General features: G+C 56.5%; 2 protein-coding genes across 5 annotated transcripts in view; one reads left to right on the top strand and one right to left on the bottom strand.

Annotated features, from left to right (window-relative positions):
- Positions 1-15,990, top strand: PCDH12 (protocadherin 12). 2 transcript variants are annotated; one of them, XM_064161472.1, is made up of 5 exons: positions 1-406; positions 2,048-4,780; positions 5,249-5,343; positions 6,995-7,146; positions 15,626-15,990. In XM_064161472.1, exons 2-5 carry the CDS (start codon positions 2,174-2,176, stop codon positions 15,988-15,990), a joined length of 3,219 nt encoding a protein of 1,072 aa, XP_064017542.1. In that variant the 5' UTR covers positions 1-406; positions 2,048-2,173. The 2 variants fall into 2 exon arrangements, with proteins under 2 accessions (XP_064017542.1, XP_064017541.1); XM_064161471.1 differs by lacking the exon at positions 1-406 and having other exon boundaries at positions 1,973-4,780.
- DELE1 (DAP3 binding cell death enhancer 1) overlaps positions 15,388-25,943 on the bottom strand; it is a 29,860-nt gene continuing 19,304 nt past the window's right edge. The window contains exons 10-12 of one of the 3 annotated variants that reach the window (XM_064161473.1): positions 22,065-22,221; positions 21,000-21,249; positions 15,388-16,002 (exon numbers count right to left, since the gene is read on the bottom strand). In XM_064161473.1, coding sequence (XP_064017543.1) covers positions 21,008-21,249; positions 22,065-22,221 — 399 coding nt within the window. In that variant the 3' untranslated portion in view covers positions 15,388-16,002; positions 21,000-21,007. Of the gene's footprint in view, positions 16,003-18,561; positions 19,129-20,999; positions 21,250-22,064; positions 22,222-25,943 lie in introns of those variants that run through there. The other 2 variants (XM_064161475.1, XM_064161476.1) reach the window with 2 other exon arrangements.

Raw genomic sequence — 25,943 nt, 5'->3', positions numbered from 1 at the left:
GGTGAGCTTGGAGCTCTCTGCCAACCTGGTCGAGGCTGTGATTCTAGGGGGGTTGGTGGTACACAGTCAGTGCTGGGGCAGCACTGACCCTGGGGAAGTCTAAGCAGAGCCAAGCTGGAGGTATGCCATGTGCCAAGATGAGGGAGCTAGCCAGGACAGATGGGCACAGGGGTGGGGAGAGGCCTGACAGGACACAGCTTGTGTCAGCCAGAGCCTCCTTTCTTCCCGTGTGCCCTCCTGCCCCTGTCTGACGTGGCAGCTCTCCCAGGGATTCCTCAGCTCATTTTGGTGTGCCCAGCTGCAAACCAGGCAGAGATGCAATCATGCTGGGAAAGGTGACCCTGAAGCCTGACAGGAAAAGGCAGAGCAAGCAGCAAGGATTAAAGCACAATGAAAATGAACCCAAGTAAGTCTGGGCTCCAGCAGTGTGGGGAATAAGTCCTTGGGGGAGTACAAGAGAAGACCACTGCTGGCCCTTGTGGATGCCAGGCTGAGAGATGGGCAGGGAGAAACTGAATGAAACACAACAAGGGCAAGGGGAGAGTCTTGCAGCAGGGAAAGAACAACCCCAGGGAGCAGCATGGGTTGGGGATTGAGCTGTTGGAAGGCAGTAAAGGGGAAAAGGACCCTGGGGGTCCTATTGGGTGGGAGGATGACCACGAACCAGCAATGTGCTCTGGTGGCCAGGAGGGCCAATGCCATTCTGGGGTGGATTAGAAGGGCTGTGGTGAGTAGGTCAGAGAGGTTCTCCTGCCCCTCTGCCCTGTTGAGACTGAATCTGGAGTCCCGTGTCCAGTTCTGGGCCTCTCAGTTCAAGCAGGACCTCAAGGAACTGTTTGAGAGTCCAGCATGGACCCACAAAGATGATGATGGCAGTGGAACATGTTCCTTGCAAGGAGAGCCTGAGGGAGCTGGGGCTTGGAGATTGGAGAGGAGAAGCCTGAGGGGTGGCCCCATGAATGTGGATAAAGATGTGCAGGTGAGTGCCAGGAGGCTGGAGCCAGGCTCTGCTGGGTGATGCCCAGTGCCAGCACAAGGGGCAAGGGTGGAAGCTGAGGCAGAGGAAGCTCCCTGGAAACAGGAGGAGGAATTTTTTCCCCTGTGAGGGTGACAGAGCACTGGCACAGGCTGCCCAGGGGGGCTGTGGAGTCTCCCTCTCTGCAGATATTCAAGACCTTCCTGGATGTGTTCCTGTGTGATCTGGTTTAGGGGACGCTGCTCTGGCAGGGGGGGGGTTGGACTGGATGAGCTTTGGAGGTCCCTTCCAGCCCCTGACACTCTGATTGGGACATCTGTGGTGTTGAGGGACACGACTCAGTGGTGACTTAGCTTAACGGCTGGACTCGGTCTGAAAGACCTCTCCCAAGCGAAATGATTCTGTGCAGACCTTCCCGAGGCACACCTGAGCCTTCGCAGGTGGCTCAGGGGCTGTCCGCAGGACTTGAGCCTTCTGCCAAGGGTGCTGCTTCAGGTGAGATGACAGGGCGGCCCCGGGGCTGGTACCTCGGGCATCTCCACACCCCTCTACCAGCTGAGCAGCCCCCCCAGGAGCCCCCACCCCGCCCAGGCATTGTACCAGCCAGGGCCTCCCTTTTCCTGGAGGTGGGGTTTGGGTAGGAAGCTCGGCCGGACCACCTCCCGGCCCCGCACCGCCCGGACGCTGCTGCCTGCCTGCCTGCCTGCCGCAGCGCTGCTGGTGGCAGCTGCGGTCCCCTCCGCGCCGGGCTGAGCCTGCCAGCCTGGGCAGCAGCTGGTTCCCCTGGCTGCCCCCCGGGGATGGCAGGCTGGGGGACGCCCGCTGGGCTCGCTCGCCAGCTCTCTTCCTTCGCCGCTGGTGGCCTTTGGGGCACGGAGATGTCAGAGGATGCTGGGCACCGGTGCTCGCCGTAAGGACGGGGTGGGCATGGGGCGGCGGGCGGGCAGGCCCGCGGCGGCGTGCCCGGGCAGCGGGGCGGTGGGCTTCACCTGCAGCATGCTGCTGCTGAGCCGCTCCGCTCTCCAGCTGCCAGCCTTCTGGTGGTACCTCTTCCTCTCTGCCGATGCCCAGGAGGTGGCCACCTTCACGGTGCAGTACCGGGTGTTCGAAGAAGTGCCGCCTGGAACGGTGATAGGGACGCTGGCCGAGCACTTCGAGGGGGGCGAGAGCGGCGACACGTCGGACACCTTCCAGCTGATGGAGACCCCCGGCAGGTTCCCGCTGCGGGTGGACAGCGGGGACGGGGCGCTCAGCACGGCCGGTAGGGTGGACAGGGAGCAGCTGTGCCGGCACAGCGATGCCTGCTGGGTCTCTTTCGACGTGCTGGCCGCCCGCAACCTGGCCCTGATTCACGTGGAGGTTCAGGTGCTGGACGTGAACGACAACGCGCCGCGGTTCCCCACGCCCGAGCTGGAGCTGGAGATCTCGGAGAGCGCATCCCTGCGGACACGGATCCCGCTGGACAGAGCCCTGGACGCCGACGCCGGCCCCAACGCCCGCTGCTCCTACGCCCTCACCCCCAGCGAGCACTTCGCGCTGGAGGTCGTCCCCAGCTCTGACGGGACGTGGCACGCGGAGCTGGTGGTGGTTAAGGAAGTGGACCGGGAGCTGCACTCCTCCTTCGACCTGGTGCTGACGGCCACCGACCACGGGGAGCCCCCCAGATCGGGGACTGCTCTGATTAAAGTCACCGTCCTCGACTCCAACGATAACAGCCCCGTCTTCGCAGAGAGCTCCTTGACGGTCGAGGTGCGGGAGGATGCTCCTCCCGGGACCCTCCTCGTGACGGTGACGGCCACCGACCCCGACCAGGGCCCCAACGGGGAGATCGAGTACAGCCTGAGCAGGCACGCACCGCCGGAGGTGCTGAGCGCCTTCGGCATCGACGCCCGCACGGGCAGCGTGGTCCTGAGGCGCCCGCTGGACTACGAGGAGACCCACGCCTACGAGCTGGACGTGCAAGCCCGGGACCTGGGCGCCAACCCCATCCCGGCGCACTGCAAGATCCTGGTCAAGGTCCTGGATGTCAACGACAACGCTCCCCAGGTCCACGTCACCTGGGCCGGGAGGGTGCCGGTGCTGTCCGAAGCCCTCCCCAAGGACAGCTTCGTGGCTCTGGTGACGGCCAGCGACCCCGACTCGGGAAGCAACGGGCAGGTGCACTGCTCCCTCAGCCAAGGGGGTGAGCACTTCAGGCTGAAGAGGACCAACAGCCACAGCTACGTGCTGATGACCAACGCCACGCTGGACCGGGAGCTGCGCGCCGAGTACAACCTGACGCTGGTGGTGCGGGACCAGGGGGACCTCTCCTTGGCTGTGCTGAAGCACCTCACCATTTGCATCAGCGATGTCAACGACAACGCCCCCTCCTTCGAGAGGGCCAGCTACGAGGCTGCCGTGGCTGAGAACAGCGAAGCACCTGCCCTTTTGCTCACCGTCCGTGCCACCGACCCTGACCTGGGCTTCAACGGCAAAATCACCTACAGCATCCTGGACGCCTCTGCTTCGGGTCTCGTCTCCATCGACCCTGCCACTGGGGAGCTTTTTGCCCTCCAAGCTTTTGATTACGAGCAGGTGAGGCAGCTGGAGTTCCTGGTGGCTGCGGAGGACGCTGGTCACCCTAAGCTGGCATCCAACGTCTCCATCAGGCTGGCAGTGCTGGACCGCAACGACAACGCTCCTGTCATCACCACGCCGGCGCTGGTGGGAGGTGTGGCTGCGCTCTCCGTCCTGGTGAACGCAGAGACTGGGTGCTTCTGGGTGGTGCCTGGGAATGGGAGCGCCCAGGGGACCGTGGCAGTGCCCAATGCAACACTGGTGTCGTGTGCTGGCACTCCTCTCCTCTTCACCATCGTGGCCAGCGATGTGGACTCGGGCATCAACGGAGCTCTGCGCTATGATCTGGTGGGTGGGGATGATGTTGGCCTCTTCATCCTGGACCCTCTCTTGGGGCAGGTCTTCCTCAATGCCAGCAATGCCAGCAGCCTGGCGGGCAGCGAGCGGGAGCTGGTGGTGCGGGTGAGCGATGGGGGGGACGTGCCCCTGCACACCCTGGCACGGCTCCGCTTGGTTTTCCGGCGCCACGGCTCCTTCTCCAAGATCTCAGCCCAGGATCCCGGCTGGATGAGCTCCTCTGTGCTGGTCATTATCTGCCTGGCTGCTCTCCTGGGCGGGTGCCTTCTCCTTTTGGCTTTAACCCTGTCCTTGAGGAAGAAGGAGCAGAAGGATGGCATGGCCTACAACTGCAGGGAGGCTGAGGATGCCCGCAGGCAGCAGCAGCTCAAGAAGCCACACAGGCAGATCCAGAAGGCAGACATCCACCTCGTCCCGCTGCTCCGGGGCCGGCCCCGGGAGGATGAGCCTCCCCGTTCCTGCCAGGAGGATCTGCCCTACACAACTGCCCCAGCACCAGGAAGCTCCCCACAAGCTCCTCTCCACCTCACTCCCACTCTCTACAGGACCCTGAGAAATCAGAGGACCCAAAAAGACTCAGAGGAGGAGCAAGAGACCTTCAACCTGCCCATCCTGCAGCGCCGGCCCTGCCAGCCCCACAGACCTAAAACTTCAGCCAAGGAAGCTGTGAGCCCCCCGGGGACACCACTGCACTGCAAGAGCTTGGTGAAGCCACCACAGGGACCCATGGGAGAGCCCCTGCTGCCACCCAGCCAGCCTGTGGGTGCTGGGGAGCCTGGGCACCCCCAGCCCCACCAGCAGATCCTCAGGAGCCTGGTCCGGCTGTCGCTGGTGGCGCTGGCAGAGCAGAGCCCCAGTGGGGAGTTTGCAATGGAGTCCCCACCAGTGCAGGTAGGAGCTGCCCAGCACTGTTACTGGAAGCACAGACACCCCCCCCCCCAACCCCCAAACCTTTCCTTGCCCAGGTTTTGCATAATGTGGTGGTTGGTGGCAAAGGGCACCCTTGGTCCTTGGCTGGCTCTCCTGGCCTTGGGCTGGGTGGGATGAACCCCACGGCAGACAGGGGCTCCCCGCACCCACCAGACCACCCTGGGAGCTGGCCTGGGGAATGGCTGCCACGGGGAGAAGGGGACAACCCCGGGGGAGAGTGTGGGCAGGGGCTGGCAGGCAGGGGAAGCAGTGGGGCCAGGTGGGCTGCCCAGCCGCTTGTTTGTCCTTCTTCATGGGGGTGCTGAGCCATCTGCAGGAGGAGGAAGCTCTGTAAGGAGGCCGGGGAGGGGAAGTCCACAGGGGACATCCTGGCAGGAAGCAGCTTGAGTGGCCACTGCAGGGGCTCAACCAGGCTTTTCCTGCTTACAGCAAATCTCCCAGCTGCTCTCCCTGCTGCACCAGGGCCAGTTCCAGCCCAGGACAAACCACAGGGGGAACAAGTACACGGCCAAGAACGGCAGCAGGTAAGGCTCTTCCCTTCTCTGTGCCGTGGTCCCTGTGTCACTTGAGGCATCTGCTTCAGCCCTTCTGGCTCTGAGAGCAGGAGCCACACGAAGCAAAGCCTCATCCCCTGAGGCTGTGGAGAAAGGTCCTCCCTGTGCTCCTGAGGTCCTGGCTTTGAGTTGGTGTCCAGCACCTTCCTAGAGCTGCTCTTTGCCTCATTCCTGGTGCACCTTTGGCAGCTCTGTCTGTGCTCATCCTTGCATCCAAATGTGATGGGAAGGGGCACCTGGGAGGGCAGAGGTTGCCAGCTTTGGAGGCAGCAGGATGAGTTCTCTCATGGCTCTAGGTGCTTTCTCAGAGATGCCAAGTTGGCATGAGTGCAGGACATCTGTCCCCAGGCTAGGAGGCTACTACCAAGGATCCATAGATCATGGAATCTGGATGGAAAAGACCTTTAAGGTCATTAAGTCAAATCATTCTTCAGCTCTACCAAGTCTGAGATATCTCAGCTGTGTGCTGAAAACATTCCCAGAGACAACCCACATGGTGTTCCCAGTAAATGATGCTGTTGACAGCGCTGGGTGAACACTCCCAGAGATGCCAGAGCTTCACTGCCTTGCCCCATCCCATCTGTCCCCACCTGCCCAGGCCATGGCCAGGCACAGCTTTCTCCACCTCACTCATCCACTCCACCTATTGAGGATGCAGACGAAGAGATGCTTGGGGCAAGACTGGGCTGTGGTGCTCCTTGCCTGGTTGGATCAGGATCCACTCCTGATCCCACTGCTTTTGTGGGGACTGAAGTGATGATGGCTTTGGGGCTGTGAGCAATGCACCTAGAGGGCTAATGCCCTGGGGTGCATGAAGGAGGCTCTGGCCAGCAGGTCGAAGGAGGTTCTCTTCCTCCTCTACTCTGCCACAGGGAGGCCACATCTGAAGTACTGGGTCCAGTTCTGGGCTCCCCAGTTTGAAAGAGACAGGGAACTGCTGGAGAGAGTCACCATCCCTGGAGGTGTTCAAGAAAAGACTGGATGAGGCACTTGGTGCCATGGTCTGGTTGACTGGCTAGGGCTGGGGGATAGGTTGGACTGGATGAGCTTGGAGCTCTCTTCCAACCTGGTTGATTCTGTGATTCTAGCAGAGGTTACAGAGGTGCTGAGGGGCCTGGAGCAGCTCTGTGAGGAGGAAAGGCTGAGAGCCTGCAGAAGAGCAGCCCCAGAGGCATCTGAGCAATGCTCAGCAAGAGACAAAGTCGGGGGTGGGGGCAAGAGGATGGGGCCAAGTGGTGCCCAGTGAGAGGACAAGGGGCAATAGGCACAACCTGGAAGCTAGGAGGGTCCATGTGAACAGGAGGAGAAACTTGCTTGGTGTGAGGGTGCTGGAGGCCTGGAGCAGCCTGCCCAGAGAGGTTGTGGAGTCTCCTTCTCTGCAGAGCTTCCAACCCTCCAATTCCACTGTGCTGCTGGGCAAGCTGCTGTGGGTGCCCTGCTTTAGCAGGTGGGGGTTAGGACTGGATGATGTCCAGGAGTCCCTTCCAACCCTCACCGTGCTGGGACCCTAAGGGGATGCTCACATCCCATGTCTGGGTCAGCTTTGGAGGTAACAGCAATCAGAATCAGAGGAACGGATGGGGCAGGGCTGAGGTGACTGCAGCGTCTCGCCCCCCGGCAGGGCTGCGGGGCTGGATGCCGACTGCCTGAGCACGAAGGACAGCGGGCACGGCGAGAGCGAGGCGGAGGATCGCGACTCAGAGAGCGGCTTTGAGCTCTCCGTGCAGCAGCTGGTGGGGGAGGAGCTGGAGACCCTCCTGGAGCCACAGGCAGGTAAGGTGGCCTCGCTGTTGGGAGCACGCTGGGGCTGGTGGAGGGCTCCGGCAGTGCAATCTCCTCACGTAACACACAACCCCACTCAGAAGACACAACCGGTTAGCCTGCAGCAAGCCAGGGGACACTTCATCACCTAGGATGGCTCTGAGAGTGGCAGATGCCAGATAGGAGAGCAGCCTTTGGACCATCCTGTGCTTTGGTACCAGAGGGTATACAGCCTAAGGACTTGCTGAGCTTCATGGTGGTGCTGTTTCATTTCCCCTGCTTTTGATCCCCCTTGGTAGGGCTTTAGTCCCCACAGGTGTATCTGCTGCTGTTTAGCTGATCTGTGAGGTTGACTTCTGTGGTCCATGCAGAATGAGAAGGGTGAAGAGTTGTCCTTGTCAAGCCCTTCAAGATGTTGTATACCCACAGAGCCCATCAGGCTCTTATTTCCTACCAGGCTGGACTGGTCTAGTCTCAGCTCATCTCCTGTCTCCAACCCATCACTGAATGTAGCTCTCCTTCCTCCCAGTCCCTCCTTCACCTGCAGCTCTCCTTCCTCCCAGTCCCTCCTTCACCTGCAGCTCTCCTTTCTCCCAGCCCCTCCTTCACCTGCAGCTCTCCTTTCTCCCAGTCCCTCCTTCACCTGCAGCTCTCCTTCCTCCCAGCCCCTCCTTCACTTGTGACTCTCCTTTCTCCCAGTCCCTCCTTCACCTGCAGCTCTCCTTCCTCCCAGCCCCTCCTTCACCTGCAGCTCTCCTTCCTCCCAGCCCCTCCTTCACTTGTGACTCTCCTTTCTCCCAGTCCCTCCTTCACCTGCAGCTCTCCTTCCTCCCAGTCCCTCCTTCACCTGCAGCTCTCCTTTCTCCCAGCCCCTCCTTCACCTGCAGCTCTCCTTTCTCCCAGCCCCTCCTTCACCTGCAGCTCTCCTTTCTCCCAGCCCCTCCTTCACCTGCAGCTCTCCTTTCTCCCAGCCCCTCCTTCACCTGCAGCTCTCCTTTCTCCCAGCCCCTCCTTCACCTGCAGCTCTCCTTCCTCCCAGCCCCTCCTTCACCTGCAGCTCTCCTTTCTCCCAGCCCCTCCTTCACCTGCAGCTCTCCTTTCTCCCAGCCCCTCCTTCACCTGCAGCTCTCCTTCCTCCCAGCCCCTCCTTCACCTGCAGCTCTCCTTCCTCCCAGCCCCTCCTTCACCTGCAGCTCTCCTTCCTCCCAGCCCCTCCTTCACCTGCAGCTCTCCTTCCTCCCAGCCCCTCCTTCACCTGCAGCTCTCCTTCCTCCCAGCCCCTCCTTCACCTGCAGCTCTCCTTCCTCCCAGCCCCTCCTTCACCTGCAGCTCTCCTTCCTCCCAGCCCCTCCTTCACCTGCAGCTCTCCTTCCTCCCAGCCCCTCCTTCACCTGCAGCTCTCCTTCCTCCCAGCCCCTCCTTCACCTGCAGCTCTCCTTCCTCCCAGCCCCTCCTTCACCTGCAGCTCTCCTTTCTCCCAGTCCCTCCTTCACCTGCAGCTCTCCTTTCTCCCAGTCCCTCCTTCACCTGCAGCTCTCCTTTCTCCCAGTCCCTCCTTCACTTGTGACTCTCCTTTCTCCCAGCCCTTCCTTCATCTGCAGCTCACTAAACTGTGAGATGTGGTGACCAGAGCTGTGAGCAGTGTTTAGGATTCATCTGCACTGGTGCTAGAAGGAGGTATTCTGGTTTATTCTTCACCCACCTCTTCCAGAGGCACAAATAGATTTCCCACACACAATTCCTCACCTTGCAGATGCCAGGGCAGTCCTTGCCTCCATGGCTGTCTGCTGAGTCTCACAGCCAGAGGTTTCTATGAACCCTTGATGCCCTCAGAGACCTGTGCCACCATTTCCACCCTGCCTCCTCCTGACAGCCCCTTCGTTTGGAGCAGTAGTTAACAAACAGCAGCTAATAAACCAAGCAATTTCATATCCGAGCTCCTCGGGCACTGCAGGGTGAATGCCATCTGGGGCTGACATTTTCTACATGCTCCTTTTATTGATTTGTTCTGAGGGGAAGGGAAAAAAAAATCTCTTCTCCTGGCATTTCAATTTGAAAGGCTTGGGCTGACTCATGTCCTGCCACAGAAATTCTCACCGTGGAGCCTCCCTGCTCCACCACAGCAAGAGGAGCTCGCTGAGGTTTGCTGCTGTGGTGGTTTGACTTCCAGAGCTGGATGTTCTCTGTGCCCTTGCTCAAAGGGAGAACCAAGGCTGCCCCTCTGTGTTGCCTTCCTGCCCTGTTGTTCCTCTGAGGAGCAACCAAAGGAAAGGCTGGGAGAAAGGAGAGCTGCAGAGGAAGAAAAGGCTGGCAGAAAAGAGAGCTGCATAGAAAGAAAAGGCTGGCAGAAAGGAGAGCTGCAGTTGAAGGGCTGGGAGAAAGGAAGGCCATAAGTGAAGGGTGGGGGCTGGGAGAAAGGAGAGCCACAAGTGAAGGAGAGTTACAGGTGAAGCAGAGGCTAGGAGGAAGGAGAGCCACAAGTGAAGGAGAAGCTGGGATAAATGAGAGCTGCAGGTGAAGCAGAGGCTGGGAGGAAGGAGAGCTGCAGGCGAAGCAGAGGCTGGGAGGAAGGAGAGCTGCAGGTGAAGCAGAGGCTGGGAGGAAGGAGAGCTGCAGGCGGTGTAGAGGCTGGGAGGAAGGAGAGCTGCAGGTGAAGCAGAGGCTGGGAGGAAGGAGAGCTGCAGGTGAAGCAGAGGCTGGGTGAAACAAGGTACAAGCTTCCCCAGATTTACAGGTCCTGCAGCCCAGAGCAGAGAGTGAAGAGCTTGTCCAGCTCCACCCCAGTGGTGTGCTGTACACAGAGCTGCTCAGCAGGTTTATCTGCATCCAGTCCTGCCCAGACAGGACAAAAACCCCTCAGTCTCTGCTATAGAGAAGGGTAACAGTGAAGTGTCATCTGTGCTGCTTGGATTTGATTTCCTAAGCCCTTTCCCAAACCTCTTCATTTTTTCTAACCTCTTTCTCCATGTGAGTGGAATTCCAGAGTGAACACTGGTTCCCTGGATGCTGAGGCTTTCCCAACGTGGCTTCCTGCCCATGCAGTAGAGCTGGAGAGACAGGGAACTGCTGAAAGAGTCCAGCAGAGCTTACAAAGCTGCTGAGGGGCCTGGAGCATCTCTGAGGATCAAAGCCTGAGAGCCCTGGGGCTGAGAGGCTGGAGAAGAGCAGTCCCAGAGGAGATCTGATCAATGCTCAGCAAGAGATTAAGTGTGGGGAGTAAGAGACTGGGGCTAGACTCTTGTCAGTGGTGTCTAGGGACAGCACAAGGGGCAACAGGCACAAACTGGAAGCTAGGAGGTTCCATCTGAACAGGAGAAACTTGTTTGGTGTGAAGGTGCTGGAGGCCTGGAGCAGGCTGTGCAGAGAGGCTGTGGAGTCTCCTCTGAAGAGCTTCCAACCCCTCCAAGTCACTGTGATCTGGGGCAAGCTGCTGTGGGTGCCCTGCTTTAGCAGGACAGGGGGGTTGGAGTGGATGATCTCCAGGGGTCCCTTCCAACCCCACCACGCTGGGATTGTGTGAGTGATGAAGGTGTCCTGCTTGACTGATGCAAAAGAACTTTTCCCACCAGCCCAGACCTTCCCAAAAAAGCAACGGCGCTGCTGGGGCTGCTTCCTCCCCTCCCAAACACAAACAGAGCTGGGGACCTGCATCCTGAGCGAGGCAGGAAGGAAGCATGGCTTGTGCTCAGGAACATCACTGCAGCTGGCCCAGGCTGTGTGCTGTTCACAGTGGGGGGAGGAACTGCCCCCAGTCATCCCTCCCCGCCAGAGAGCTGCTGGCTTCTGCTGGAAGAGCCCAGATGTGAGCTCAGCTCACCACTGTCTGCTAACATAGAACCAGGCAGGTGAGAAGAGAGCTCCAACCTCCCCCCAGCCCAACCTAGCACCCAGCCCTGCCCAACCAACCAGACCATGGCACTAAGTGCCCCAGCCAGGCATGGCTTCAACACCTCCATGGATGGTGACTCCACCACCTCCCTGGGCAGCCCATTCCAATGCCAATCACTCTCTCTGACAACAACTTCCTAACAACAGCCAGCCTAGACCTGCCCTGGCACAGCTTGAGACTGTGTCCCCTTGTTCTGTTGCTGCTTGCCTGGCACCAGAGCCCAACCCCACCTGGCTACAGCCTCCCTGCACGCAGCTGCAGGCAGCAACCAGCTCTGCCCTGAGCCTCCTCTGCTGCAGGCTGTAGCCCCCCAGCTCCCTCAGCCTCTCCTCACAGGGCTGTGCTCCAGGCCCCTCCCCAGCCTTGCTGCCCTTCTCTCAACACCTTCCAGCACCTCAGCAGCTCTCTGCAAGGCAGGAGCCCAGAACTGGACACAGCACTCCAGGGCTGGCCTGAGCAGTGCTGAGCACAGGGGCACAAGAACCTCCCTGCTCCTGCTGCCCACACTGCTCCTCACCCAGCCCAGGATGCCAGTGGCTCTGCTGCCCACCTGGGCACACTGCTGCCTCCTCTGCAGCTCCTCTCTGCCACCACCCCCAGGGCCCTCTCTGCCTGCCTGCTCTCAGCCCCTCTGACCCCAGCCTGCAGTGCTGCTTGGGCTTGTTGTGGCCAAAGTGCAGAACCTGCCCTTGGCCTCTGCCCACCCATGCAGCCTGCCCAGGTCCCTCTGCAGGGCTCTCCTACCCTCCAGCAGCTCCACACTGAACCTAGCATCTACCTCCAACAGCAAAACAGGGCCTGCAGCAGCAGATGAAAGAACTTTATTGGTTATAAACCCCATATTGATTATAAACCCCACCCACCCCTCCCCAGACACCATCACAATGAGGCAGTGATGAGTTATCAGCCAAATTCAGTGACCAGGCTTCACAGGTACAGGACCAGCAGTCCCCACCCTGAGTCTTGGCTCTCCCTGCAGAGAGCAGGCTACTGTAGTGTCCTGCTCAAGAGCCAAAGCACCCAAAGCTCCAGGCAATGGCAGTGGCTTCTTGCAGGTTGAGGAGCGTGGTGGATGTTGTAGAGCAAAACCAGATGGGACACCCTTGGAGATGTCTGAAGGAGCAGGCATTGAGACTGAAGGACTGTGATTGTAGGGAGGAATGCTGGAAGCTAAGCTGCACAAGAGAATTTGGAGACTTCAGCTGAAAGAAAATTGTCACTTCTGGCTTTGGAGTTGGCTTGGGGCAGTACAAGTGGCTGTAGCTGCCAGAGGGTGTGCTAGGGGTGGTCCTCTCCTGCTCTGTTTGCTCTTGCAGCCATGCACTTCTGTGGTCAGTGAGACAGGCTTGCTGGTGGCAGCAGTGCAGGCAGTGGGTCCATGCTCTAGATGACTGGACAGGGCTGGGTGCTAGGTTGGACTGGATGATCTTGGGGGTCTCTTCCAACCTGCTTGATTCCATGATGATGGCTCAGGGTGTCAATGCAACAGGCAGGGATTGCTGCTGCATGTAGCAGCTGCCTAACAGGGTAGTCACAGCATCACAGCACTTCCCTGAGGTCCTTCTTGAACTGGGGGGCAGAGAACTGGACAGAATGTTCCAGATGCAGCCTCACCAGGGCAGAGTAGAGGGGGAGGAGAACCTCTCTGACCTTACTAACCATAGGCCAGAAAAGCATTGGCCCTTGTGGCCACAAGAGCACACTGCTGGCTCATGGGCAACCTCCCACCCCCCAGGACCCTCCCCGGGCCTTTTTCCCTTTGCTGCCTTCCAACAGGCCAGTCCTCAGCCTGTGCTGAGCCCTGGGGTAGTCCTGCTGCTGCTGCCTCCTGCATGTGCTTAGGGATGTTTAATGGTGTTGGGTTGATGGCTGGACTGGGTGATCTTAGAGTCTTACCTTTTCCAACCCAAACCATCGTGATGCTGTGAGCTCAGTGATGTTCTCTGCCCTTCTCTCCTTCCCAGGTTTGCACCCCAGCCCTCACCCCCATCCCACCCCAGCACAGAGGTATTCTCCCAGGACAGAGAACAAGGCCCAGTTATGTAGTTGCTCAAGAAAAGGAACTTAATTCAGTGACTGAGGGAAATGTGCCCCAGGTTTTGGCAGTGTACTGACTTTAGGACATGGTTTAATGGCCACAGTGGTCTTAGGTTAAAGAAGTCAATGAGCTGAAAGCTCTCTTCCAACCAAATCACTTCTATGGTTGTATGATTGTCTTCTGGAAGCAGCAGGACACACACATCAGATGGGGACCCTCCTTTTAGAGGTCATTTTCACAGAATCATAGAATGGTTTGGGTTGGAAGTGACCTCCAAAGCTCATCCAGTCCAGCTCCCCTGCAGGCAGCAGGGACAGCTTCCACTGGATCAGGTTGCTCAGAGCTTCACCTTGAGTATCTCCAGGGATGGAGCTTCAATTACCTCCCTGGGAGACCTCCTGCAGTGTTGCAGCACCCTCATGGTGCAGAACTTGTTCCTCACATCCAATCTAAATCTGCTCTTCTCTACTATCACAGAATCAACCAGGTTGGAAGAGACCTCCAAGATCAATCCAGTCCAACCTAGCACCCAGCCCTATCCTATCCTAACATTGGCCCTTCTCCTGTCCCTGCAGGCCTTTGCAAACAGTCCCTCTGCAGCCTTCCTGCAGCCCACTTCAGCTACTGGAAGGCCTCTATTAGGTCCCTCTGGAGCATTCTCTTCTCCAGGTGGAACAACCCCAGATTCCTCAGCCAGGCCTTGTAGCAGAGCTGCTCCAACCCCCTGAAGTAAGCTAGGATCACATAATTGTCATGACAGCAGCTCCTGCCCTCTGACTGGGACTTGGAGTCTGTCAGCAGACACCAGGTCTGGCTTTGCTGCTCTCAGTCATTCTCCCAAACTCAGTGGTTGCCCCAACCTCCCCCAGGGGCTGCAGGGCTGAAGCAGTGTGGGGCTGGAGGTAGTGGCTGTGCACCACATCACGCAGCCTTGTTTATCCACTGCACACTTTGTCTGCAAGCTCTTGTTTGGGAAACTCTACCTTGACAAACAAGAGCTCTGCTTCCTTCCCTGCTGTCTGATGAGGAAGCTATTCTAGGCTCAGCCTGCTGTGGGGTCCTTCCTTTAATTTCCAGTAGCTGTTTATTCCTGGGCAGTTGTAATCACCTCTTCTTTTGCCAGCACTATTTTAAGCATTTCAGCACTTCCTTTGTCAGGGCTTATCTCATCCAAATAATTGCAAGTTGTGGTCAGGTCCCCAGTGAGGATTTGCTTCCTTAGGCTCAACAACCCTCAGGGTCCCCCCACTGTAAGCCTGAACTTGCCCCTGCTTTCATCTCAAGAGTTTCCCCTCTGCTTCTGTCTTTAGAAAGGACTACAAAGCTGATCAAGGAACTGGAACAGCTCTGTGAGAATGGAGTCTCTATAGTCTGGAAAAGAGCAGGCTGAGGAGGGAGGGGGGGATCTCATCAATGCTGATCAATAACTCAAGGGTGGGTGACAGGAAAGTGGGAGCAGACTTTATTCAGCAGTGCCTGGTGGCAGGAGAAGGAGTAACAGGCACAAACTGGATAAAAGAAGCTCCATCTAAACCTGAGCAGAAACTTCTTGAATTTAAGGGTGATGGAGCCCTGGAACTGACTGGTGAGAGAGGTGGTGGAGTCTCCATCTCGAGAGGCATTCCAAATCCACCTGGATGTGTTCCTGTGTAACCTGCCCTAGGTGATTCTACCTTGGCTGGGAGGTTGGGCTTGGTGAGCTGCAGAGGTCCCTCCCAAGCCCTACCATTCTGTGGTTCAGACCCCCCCATTTCCTACAGATCTGTGTACAGTAGTCCTAACCCTATCTCAGCAGACCTTCTAACAACCCCATGGCTGTCTCCATGCCAACAGGGAACAGCCTGACCACCCAACTGTCATCATTTCATTTGCCCATCTTGAGGCAGAATGACATTAGTGGCACAGTGATGAGCCTGCAGCCCACACCCACAGCAGGCTCCTCATCTGTTCCCAATTGATCAACAACTACTTTACAGCTCAATTTTCCCTCGCTGGTCTTCAGCCACCCAGCTGTGCACTTCATCATCCAGAAGTTCATTCTTCTGCTGCTGTTATTGTTTGCACAAGAACCTATTTCTTTGCAGTTTCACTATGCCTGCTCAGCAGCAAACTCCCTCCCTAGAGTGGAAGTCCACCAGTGACCTTCTTTCTGCCCCACACTTCCCCCTCCTCTGGAAGCTTTCTATTGTTGCCTCCCTTTCAAGCAGTCCTAACCCCTCGCTTTGACTGCCCTTTAGCGAAGTGCCACTGGAGGCTGCACCAACCGAGAAAGCAAAGCGACCCTTATGCTGCTTACATGAAAAACAAACCCAAAAGACAAAACCCCAAGAGCCTGAAACCTGCTTTAGTTTGGTTTTTTTAGCTCAGGCTGCTGATTTAGATGGTGCTGCTGGTAGCTTATCTCTAGACCTGTTTACAATCTCCCAGCTCTGGCATTGTCTCGGCAGTGTTTTCTTTCTGCTTTCTTCTTTGTCTCCGTGTCTGCTCCATGTTTGCTCCATGTCTGCTCCTCTGCTTCATGTCTCAACCAACAGCTCTTTTTTTTTCCTTCCCACTCCCTCCAGAGCTGGCCCTCAAGAGGCTGACAGCTGCTGACCCAGCATGGGTGGCTCGGCTCTCCCTGCCCCTCACCAGCAGCTACAAGGACAACATCTTCTGCCCCGACTCTCCACGTTCACCTCAGGATGAGGAAGCTGCAAGGCAGGAGCAACCGAGGACCTTTGAAACCTTTGGTAAAGGTGCTGGGGCTGACTCAAATGCTGCTGGGACGAGACTGGCCAGCACCTTCCTCTCAGAAATGAGCACCCTCTTTGAAATGATTTTGTCCCAGAAGGTCCAAGCGCACAACGAGACAGGCTCAGGGCTCCTGCGGCAGCTGTCGGCGCACGGGAAGAGCCTGGGACTGGAAGACAGCACTCCTGTCGTGTAGGCAGCTGGGTGGCTGTGCAAAGGAGAGGAGAGTCAGTTTCATCCTGCAGCTGGGGTGCACACGTGTGCTTTAACAGGGTCAGTGTTTCACCCCTGTCCAGACCCATCATGACAGGCATATTTCACCCTTTGCCTCACCCCATCGAATTTCTCCATGGTTGATTTCACCTTGTTTAGTTCCTTTCTACCCACCCTGTCCTTGCCCTCTTTGCTCTCCTCCTCTTCCACCTTCCCATCACACACGGGAGGGTCTTCTCCTGCCAGGCCAAGCTGATGGAGGGGCTGGGGGCTATTAGGTTAACCACAAGCACACCAGAGTCAGCTACACCCTTGTGAGCCCAGGCTGCGCAGCACGGACAAACACTGCAGATGTGCTGCAGAGCTCCAGGATCTCAGCTCTTATTTAAATAAAATCACTTTTGCCCCTCACACCACCATCTCTGGCCCAAGCTGATGTAATGGTGGCTCTGCAGAAAGCCTGAAGTGGCAGCTCAGGAAGGGGAGATCTGCCTCCTGTCCCCACCTGATCCTTTCAGCTTTCGTGGTTCTACCACCGTCAGCTTGGCACGCTGTACAACACCCCAAACCCAGCACTGGCACCCTTCCTACAACCCACAATTTCTTTCTCCAAGCTCTCTTTTGAGGCCATGGGATTTTGGAAGCTACTCCTTGCCCAGAAGCAGACAACAGATGGCTGGAGTCTGCCAAAGGTAACCTGGGAAAAGGGAAGCGTGAAAAAGCCGCTTGGAAACGTTCAGTGGCAAGCTTCAAGCACGTGAAGGCTTTTTGCTTTGCTCTGTGTGAACGTCAGCCAGGAGGCAGAGCCTGTGCAGGAAACCAGGAGCCAGGTGCCAGTGACAAAGGAAACACACAGAGGTGCTGCAAGCCCTGGAGGTTTGCAGAGCAGAGCAGGAGAATGGTGGCAGAAGCATCTGGAGCGCAGCTGCAGGCTTATGCGGCATTGCGCGGGTGGCAGGTAGGTGCACCACCCACAGGAGTCTTCTGCACCACAGTTTGAGCCTTCCAAGTATGACACAAACCCCCAGAATGAATCTGGGGGGGTGCTGGGAAAAGTGGCTGGGTAAGCAAGAAGTGGGTCAAGCTATGGGAACGAGGCTAAGCTGCCTCCTCTGCTGCTAGCAATGCACAGCAGCGCTGCTCGCTGAGGAGGAGCCTGTCAGCCTCCCCTTGTGACAGCACAGGGCCACTGCTGCTGTGTCCCCACCACTGCTGGCTCTGCTCCATCACCTTGATGTTAAAAACACTGCCCTGACTTCCCAGACTGAGAGACCCTCAAAGGTCATCTTGTCCAACGTTTCTGCAGCCAGCAGGGACACCTCTGACTAGACCAGGCTGTGCAAGGGCGCAGTAAGTCTGACCCTGAATGTCTCCAGGGCTGGGGCCTCAGCCACATCCTTGGGCAACCTCTTCCAGCATTGTACCATTCTCATGCAGAACTTCCTGCTGATGTCCAACCTAAACCTCCCCTGCTCCAGTTTCAAACCACTGTCTCTGATTTCTCCAGACACCACAGTTCACAACACACCTGCCTCCAAAGACATGCCTTGGAGGATGAGAAGCTCAACATGAGCCAGCAGTGTGCACTTGCAGCCCAGAAAGCCAAGCAGAGCCTGGGCTGCAGCAAGTGTGGCCAGCAGAGTGAAGGAGGTGATTCTTCCCCTCTACTGCACTCTGCTGAGATGCCACCTGGAGGACTGCAGCCAGCTCTGGAGCCCACATTACAAGAGGGCTGTGGAGATGTTGGAGAGTGTCCAGAGCAGGGCCAGGAGGATGCTCAGAGGCTGCAGCAGCTCTGCTGTGAGCACAGCCTGAAAGAGTTGGGGCTGTGCAGGCTGGAGCAGAGGAGGCTCCCAGGTGACCTTCTTGTGACATCTGAAGGGAGCTCCAAAAAAGCTGGGGAGGGACTTCTGAGGCTGTGAGGGAGTGGCAGGAGTGGGGGGAATGGAGCAAAGCTGGAGCTGGGGAGATTCAGGCTGGAGGTGAGGAGGAAGCTGTTGAGCAGGAGAGTGGTGAGAGGCTGGAATGGGTTGCCCAGGGAAGGGGTTGAGGCCCCATGGCTGGAGGTGTTTAAGGCCAGGCTGGCTGAGGCTGTGTGCAGCCTGCTCTAGGGTAGGGTGTCCCTGGGCATGGCAGGGGGGTTGGCACTGAGTGATCCTTGTGGTCCCTTCCAACCCTGCCTGATTCTGTGATTCTATGAACAACCTGGGCTGGTGGGAGCTGTCCCTGCCCATGGCAAGGGGGGTGGGACTGGATGATCTTTAAGGTTCCTTCCAACCCAGCTCAATCTGTGGCTCTGCTCACGGTAGGGCTGTTGAATCAGGTGTCTTTGGGTGAGATTTTTGGCTTGCATTTTACTGCTGAGTTGTTCAGCCCAGCAGACATGATCCTGGAGCACCTCAGCAGTGTCCTCCCCATGTTCCTGTTCCACACACCTAGAGGTGACAGAGCCACAGCAGCAAGCTGATCACACAACTCATTTAAAACCAGACTACACAAGAGTTATCCCTTTCTGTTGCTCCTGGGAGCAAATGACAAAAGCAACAGAGTGAGATTTCCCCAGGTAAGGCTCTTTAATATCCCAAACATCCACTGCTGCACCTGGAGTCTCCAAAGTGCTTTACAGATGACTCCATCTCTGGTAATAAACCTGGCTGATGGCTTTGCCCCAGCCCTGCTGCTACGGAAGTATCTTGCTGTTCTGTTTCACAAACAAAACAGGCTCCTGCACCACAACAATGTCAGCAGCCAAATTCTGTCTGGGATGCAGCTGTGCAAAGCAGGAGGGAGGCAGAGCTGTGGCTGTGAGGAGATGCAGCCTGCAGGGATTCCTCGGCATCCCAGGAGCACGCATGGAGGACAAACGCACTGCACCACCTCACGTCTTCCTCTGCCAAGTTACTTTGATCTGCCTGTCAGTGGACAAGCTTTAAACAAAAATACATCCTAAGCAGCAGATAAAAAAAGGAGCCAAATTCTTCTCTCTTGGTTCAGTTTCCTGACTCTTCAAACTGCTTCCCTACCCCCCTGCCCCGTCCTGTGCTGACCGCAGCGTAAGCACCGCGTGGATTATCGCGGCGTAGGATATCCACCCGAGGAGTTTCCTGCTGATTGCATCCTGCTTGATAAAGGAAATGGATTAAGAAAGCTTGGTCTGGGCAGAAAGACAGACCAGAGCAGTGCAGAAGAACAATCAGATGCATTGAGCTCCTCCCTTGCTGAATGGAGACCATAGCAAGTTCAGGATGGGGCCACTGCCTTTGTCTGCCAGAGGCTGCAAAGCGCCCGAGAGCAGCAGCGTGGCTACAGGAAGCCAGAGAGTTTGTACAGATGCCCTTGAACCAGTTTAAACTGGTGGGGACAAATGGCTGTTTCCGGACTCAACTACTCCAGGGCAAGAAATTATCCTACCAGCTGCTGCCTGCCTGCCAGAGGTTGCTGCCTGCTGGGAGCATCCCTTGCCCGCAGCAGTGAAAAGGAGCTGCCTGCTTAGCAAGCGCGTACATGACACATTCCAAAGCCAACCCTGCTTGTTGTGATACAAAGAGGTGTACCCAAGGCAGCAGCTGGCTGCTAGAGCTGAAGGAATGCCACAGAATCATAGACTCATTTTGGTTGGGAAAACCCTCTAAGATCATCCAGTCCAACCATGAACCCAACCCCACCATGGCCACTAAGCCACGTCCCACAGTGCCACGGCCACACCTTTCTTAAACACCTCCAGGGATGGGGACTCCAGCACCTCTCTGGGCAGCCTGTGCCAATCCCTCACCACTCTGTCAGGAAGGGAATTTGGGACCAAAGGATAGTGACAGCAGTGCAGGAAGCCCAAGGACAGCCATTACTCCCACCAGTTCCATGAGCCATACCCCACCAAAACCTGTGCTCTAATAGCCAGAATTCACTCCCCTATTAGCACAGGTTTGAAAGTGGACTAAGCTGCCACGATGGTGAAGTAGAGACAAGCACAGACTCTGCTGGCAGCAGAAGCACTGTGGAGACTGCTAGCCAGCCTTGAAGCCACATCAGCCTGCCTCAGAGGGTGCAGGTTAGGCTCAGAGTTAGCTGCCAACATAGATTCAAAATGGTTTGAGTTGGAAGGGACCTCCAAAGCTCATCCAATCCAACCCCCCTGCAGGCAGCAGGGACATCCTCCACTAGATCAGGTTGCTCAGGGCTTTGTCAAGAGGTCCCATCCCTGGAAATATACCAAGGTGAGTCAACTACCTCCCTGGGAAACCTCCTACAGTGTTCCAGCACCCTCATGGTGCAGAACTTGTCCCTAACACCAAATCTAAATCTGCTCTAACTTCAAACCACTGTCCCTCATCTTGTCCCTGCAGGCCTTTGCAAACAGTCCCCCTGCAGCTTTCTTGTAGCCCCCTTCAGGTACCAGAAGGCCTCTTTTAGGTCTCCCTGGAGCTTTTTCATCTCCAGGCTCAACAGTCCCATATGGTGATTAAGTGCAAGATGTGCACTTGGACCATAGTCCCAAATCAGTGGAGGAGTCTGTACAAAGCTCTAAGTGAAAATGTAAGAGCAAAAGAAGGTTCTTGTTTGGGAAGGTTGAGGAACAAACCTGGTGGCACAGAATGGTCTGGGTTGGAAGGGACCACTAAAGCTCATCCAGTCCAACCCCTCTGCAGTCAGCAGGGACATCCTCAACTACATCAGGTTGCCCAGAGCCCTGTTGAGCCTCACCTTGAGTATCTCCAGGGATAAAGGCCTCAACTACCTCCCTGGGAAACCTGTTGCAGTGACAGAACTTGTTCCTAACATCCAATCTAAATCTGCTCTGCTCTAGTCTGAAACCACTGCCCCTCGTCCTACCGCTACAGGCCACAGGAGATCTCACAAGGCTCATTTTCAACCCCTTAGCATTTAAAAATGGCTCCTGTTCCATTAAAAGAAAGCCTTCTCCTTCCACTCCCTGCTAGCCTGCTGCCAGGTCCAGAGAAAGGATGAGCTGCCTGCCCTGCCTGTCTCCCTTACCCGTTGCTCTAGAAGCAGCAGTGGTGAGGCTCCAAGCGCTGCAGCTCCAGCAGTGCTGTCCTGTTTCTCAGGCCCCGGCTCCATCCTGCAGCACCAAACATCACATGGAGTCCATCTGCACTCCAAGAGTGGGGCAGGGTGAGGGCAGGCTGTGTTGGCTGGGTGGTGTGCAGGCCTGCTCTAGCCCAGAAAGAGGGGCTAGAAGAGGAGGCTCTTATTCCAGAGGGGAAGCTGTGCTTCAGTGATGCGTCTGAAAGGAGAGGAAAGCAAGGTGCTGATCACAGAGTCACACAACAGGTGGGGTTGGAAGGGGCCTTACAGATCATCTTGTTCCATAGACAGGGAAACCTCCTACTAGACCACCCTGCTCAAGGCCCCACTCAACCTGCCTTTGAACACTTCCATGCTTAAAGCCTCCCCAGCTGCTCTGGGAGACCTGTTCCAGTGCCTTACCACTCTCACAGTGAACAATTTGTTCTTAATGGTTGATCTAAACAGAGCTCCTTCCAGTTTGAAGCCATCCCCCCTTGTCCTTTCACGCCATGCTTCTCTCAAAAGTCCCTCCCCAGCTCTCCTGCAGCCCCCTTCAGGAACTGGAAGGCTGCTGTAAGGTCCCCTGGAGCCTTCACTTCTCCAGGCTGAAGAGCCCCACTTCTCTCAGCCTGTCCTCAGAGGGGAGGTTCTCCAGCCCTCTGGTCACCTTCGTGGCCTCCTCTGGACCTGCTCTAACATCCTCCTTGTGTTGTGGGGCTCCAGAGCTGAACACAGCACTGCAGGTGGGGTCTCACCAGAGCCCAGCAGAGTGGCAGAATCCCCTCCCTTCACCTGCTGGCCAAGCTTTTTAATGACACATCACACTGTGGGACCAATTCTTCTACTTCAGCCTGACTGGAAACAACCAGAAAGCAGCAAAAAGAACCGAGAAAGCAAAGCGCTGCCTTCAGTAAAGAGGGAGCCTTGCCATGGCCCTGTGCTATCTTTCCTCAGGCAATCCAGGCCTCACTTTTCTGGGGTGACTACCTCCAGAGAACCCCACACACCCTCTTCCTTCCCCACCCCTGGTACCTTCCACCTCCTCTTCTAACAGTCGCAGCCGCTCCCGAGCGCTCCGGTTCCCCGCAGCAGCTGACTCCCGGTAGTGCCTCATTGCTTCTGCCAGGTTCTGCTGCACTCCGAGACCCTTCTCATAGCAAACACCCACGTGGTACCTGCTTTGGGCATGCTAGCCACAGGAGAGAGCAGAGCCATCAGCCTGGCACCAGGGAGAAGTGACAACAGCACATGAAAGGAGAAGAGAGAGGCTGTAACACCTTCTTTGAAGTTTGCCGATTTATCCTTGGTCACCTCCTCTCAAGTTTACTCCTCTGTCTCTCAGATCCTATCTGCAGGAATTTCATCTCCTCTTTGAGCAGCTCTAACTCAGAATCCCTGAATTTTAGCATGGTGGGGGTTACAAGTGATCTCTGGAGATCACCCAGCCCAAAGCAGGGCACTCCCAGCAGCCTGCCCAAGATCACGACGGCCAGGGAGGGGGTTGGACGATGGCCAGAAAAGGAGACTCCAAAATAAATCAATCAGAGCAGCTTGCTCCAGGCCTCCAGCACCCTCACAACAAAGAATTTCCTCCTCCTGCTCAGATGGAGCCTCTTGGTTTCTGGTTTGTGCCCACTGCCCCTTGTTCTGTTGCTAGGCACCACTGAGAAGAGTCTGGCCCCATCCTCTTGCCCCCCACCCTTCAGCTCTTGCTGAGCATTGCTCAGATCCCCTCTGGGACTGCTCTTCTGCAAGATGAACGGCCCAAGGACTCTGCTCCTTCATAGATGCACAGAATTCATAGAATGGGATAGGTTGGAAGGGAATCTGAAGATCATCCAGCTCCAAATCCCCTTGTACTGGGCTGGGACACCTCCCACCAGCCCAGGTTGCTTAAGGTCTCAACCAGCCTGGCCTAGAAGACCTCCAAGGAGAGGGCATCCACAATCTCCCTGGGCAACCTGTGCCAGTGCCTCCCTACTGGAGACATCTTCCTCATCTTCAGCCTAAATCTCCCCTCCTTCATCTTCAGTCATATCCCTTCCCACTTAAATTCATAGAATCATAGAGGTGAGCAGCTTGGCAGAGAGCTCCAAGCTCACCCAGCCCAACCTAGCACCCAGCCCTGCCCAACCAAACAGACCATGGCACTAAGTGCCCCAGCCAGGCTTGGCTTCAACACCTCCAGGCACAGAGACTCCACCACCTCCCTGGGCAGCCCATTCCAATGCCAATCCCTCTCTCTGCCAGGAACTTCCTCCTAACAGCCAGCCCAGACCTGCCCTGGCACAACTTGAGACTGTGTCCCCTTGTTCTGCTGTTATAATCCAGAGCACCATCACAGGAACAAAGGAACTGTTGTCTCTGCAGAGCATCCTGATGGATTGTCTCAGGGCTAAGGGGACTTGGGCAGCCTTGACTGCACCCACATCCTGAGCACACCCAAACCCTGAGCACACCCTGTGGCCTGCCCTACTGCAGGTCATGCAGAAGTCTCATAAAGACAAAAGAAATGCCACAGAGGTACTTGCTGCCAAGTGTTGGAAGAGCCACCTCAGCAGCATCATGCTGGCCATCTCCAACACCACTATCTTGCTCAGCCCCACCTAATTATATTCCACAGTAAAGGCAGTGGAAACCAAGCTGAACAAATCATAGAATGGTTTGGGTGGGAAGGGACCTTTAAAACTCAGCTAGTCCAACCCTCTTGCAGTCAGCAGGGACATCTGCAACCAGAGCAGGTTGCTTAGAGCTCCACACAACCTGACTAGGAATGCTTACAAGGATGGGGCAGCTCTCACCTATCTGGGCAACCTGGGCCTGTGTTTCACCACCCTCGGGGTCAAACATTTCTTCCTTCTCTCCTCTGAAACTCCCTGTTTCAGTTCAAACCATCACTCCTTGTCCTCTCACAACAGGCCCTGCTCAAAACTCTGTCCCCAGCTTTCTGATCAGCCCCTTGAAGCACAAAGGCCACCAAGAAGGTCTCCCTGGAGCCTTCTCTTCTCCAGGCTGAACAAGCCCAATTCTCTCAGCCTGGCATCACAGCAGAGCCCTTCCAGCCCTGCCAGCATTGCTGTGACCTCCTATGGCCCTGCTCCAACAGGTCCCTGTCTGTGCTGAGGATTCCAGAGCTGGCCCCAGCACTGCCAGGGGGATCTGAGCAGAGCATAGCAGAAGGGCAGAATCCTCTCCCTGCTGCTGCTGCCCATGCTGCTGGAGATGCCAACAGAAACCCCTGACACATTTACGTGTTGGCTGTGAACTTTATCTGAGATCCTTTAGGTGGAAAAGGGTCCCCCAGAGGGCAAGGAGGAAAAGGGTGCCCACCAGAGAGCAAGGAGGAACAGGGTCCTCCAGAGAGCAAGGAGGAACAGGGTCCCCCAGAGAGCAAGGAGGAACGGGGTCCCCCAGAAGGCAAGGTGGAAAAGGGTCCTCCAGAGAGCAAGGAGGAACAGGGCCCCCCCCAGAGAGCAAGGAGGAACAGGGTTCCCCCCAGAGAGCAAGGAGGAACAGGGTCCCCCCCCAGAGAGCAAGGAGGAAAAGGGTCCCCCAGAAGGCAAGGTGGAAAAGGGTCCTCCAGAGAGCAAGGAGGAACAGGGCCCCCCCAGAGAGCAAGGAGGAACAGGGTTCCCCCTCAGAGAGCAAGGAGGAACAGGGTTCCCCCCCAGAGAGCAAAGAGGAACAGGGTCCTCCAGAGAGCAAGGAGGAACAGGGTTACCCCCCAGAGAGCAAGGAGGAACAGGGTTACCCCCCAGAGAGCAAGGAGGAACAGGGTCCCCCCCCCCAGAGAGCAAGGTGGAAAAAGGTCCTCCAGAGAGCAAGGAAGCAAGATGCTGCTTGTACAGACACTGAAAATCCCTCATGGACCAGTGGTCACCCAGACCTTCTCCAGCAAAGAAAGGCAGCAATGTGGCTCAGCGTGTGCCTGCCAGAAGCATGATCTAAACAAGGCTTGGCAAAGCACCAGAGAAGAAGAAAGGAAGTTCAGAAGCAAGTTTTAATGAAGCCATGAGGAAAGAACATATTGCAAGTGTTGCTGTCTGGGGATGTAGCTGCTAGAGGGAAGCGAAGAGCTCACTGAGTGGGTGCCCTGCAAAATGTTGCAAGCTTCGGTTTCTGACAGCAACAAACTTCTTCAGAGAGGAGATAAACATGTTGAAGGATTGGCACTTCAGATGTGACAAGAGACGGGGTTAAGTGAGTATGAAGTATTCCACTAGCCATCTCCTGGCTGATGAACACCTCAGAGACAAGCCCAGCAGGAGAACAGATCCCCAAATTAGCACGGCAGCAGCGCCGGCGCCGCGCTGACATCGCCGAGGTCAGGCCTGGCTCCCCCACAACACTTTGGTGTGGTTTTTAGATTCCATGGCTGCAGAGAGTAAATAAGGGAGGAGGATAAGAAGTGGCAACCAAAGTAAAAAGCAGGTCTCTGAAGCTTCCTTGTGTTTGGAAGAACACTTGTCAAGAATCCCTCCTTGAGCTGCAGCACAGAGGAACAAGCTGAGACAGAAACGCTGAGCCCCTGACTTTTTCTGTCTGTTTCTCCTTTCTGAAGTCAGAGCTGAATGGTGCTGGCCTTGCCTCACCCAGCTCCAGGGGTCTTCTAGGTGTCTAAAGAGGGTAATGGGAAAGGAACACAGAATGGGTTGGGTTGGAAGGGGCCTTAGAGATCATCTAGTCCAACTAAATCTACCCTCTGAGCTTGACGAGGCAATACTGAGACTGGAGATGAAGAAGAAATTCTTTCCAGTGAGGATGGGGAGACACTGGCACAGATTGCCCAGGGAGGCTGTGGATGCCCCCTCCCTAGAGGTGTTCAAGGCTAGGATGGATGACCAGTCTGGGCTGGTGGGAGGTATCCCTGCCCATGGCAGAGGGGTTGGAACTGGATGATGTTCCAGGTCC

The sequence above is a fragment of the Pogoniulus pusillus genome, chromosome 22 (genome assembly GCF_015220805.1).
Source record: "Pogoniulus pusillus isolate bPogPus1 chromosome 22, bPogPus1.pri, whole genome shotgun sequence".
In the NCBI taxonomy this organism is placed as follows: Eukaryota; Metazoa; Chordata; class Aves; order Piciformes; family Lybiidae; genus Pogoniulus; species Pogoniulus pusillus.
Note: the sequence above shows the minus strand (reverse complement) of the source record. Positions and strands in the feature narration are given on the sequence as shown.

Excerpts from the sequence above, each read along its gene's own strand:
- PCDH12 (XM_064161471.1), top strand. The coding sequence starts at position 1,973 with ATGCTGCTGCTGAGCCGCTCCGCTCTCCAGCTGCCAGCCTTCTGGTGG. Across the intron at positions 5,344-6,994 it reads ACGGCCAAGAACGGCAGCAG|GGCTGCGGGGCTGGATGCCG; the intron begins GTAAGGCTCTTC and ends GCCCCCCGGCAG. Across the intron at positions 7,147-15,625 it reads CCTCCTGGAGCCACAGGCAG|AGCTGGCCCTCAAGAGGCTG; the intron begins GTAAGGTGGCCT and ends CACTCCCTCCAG.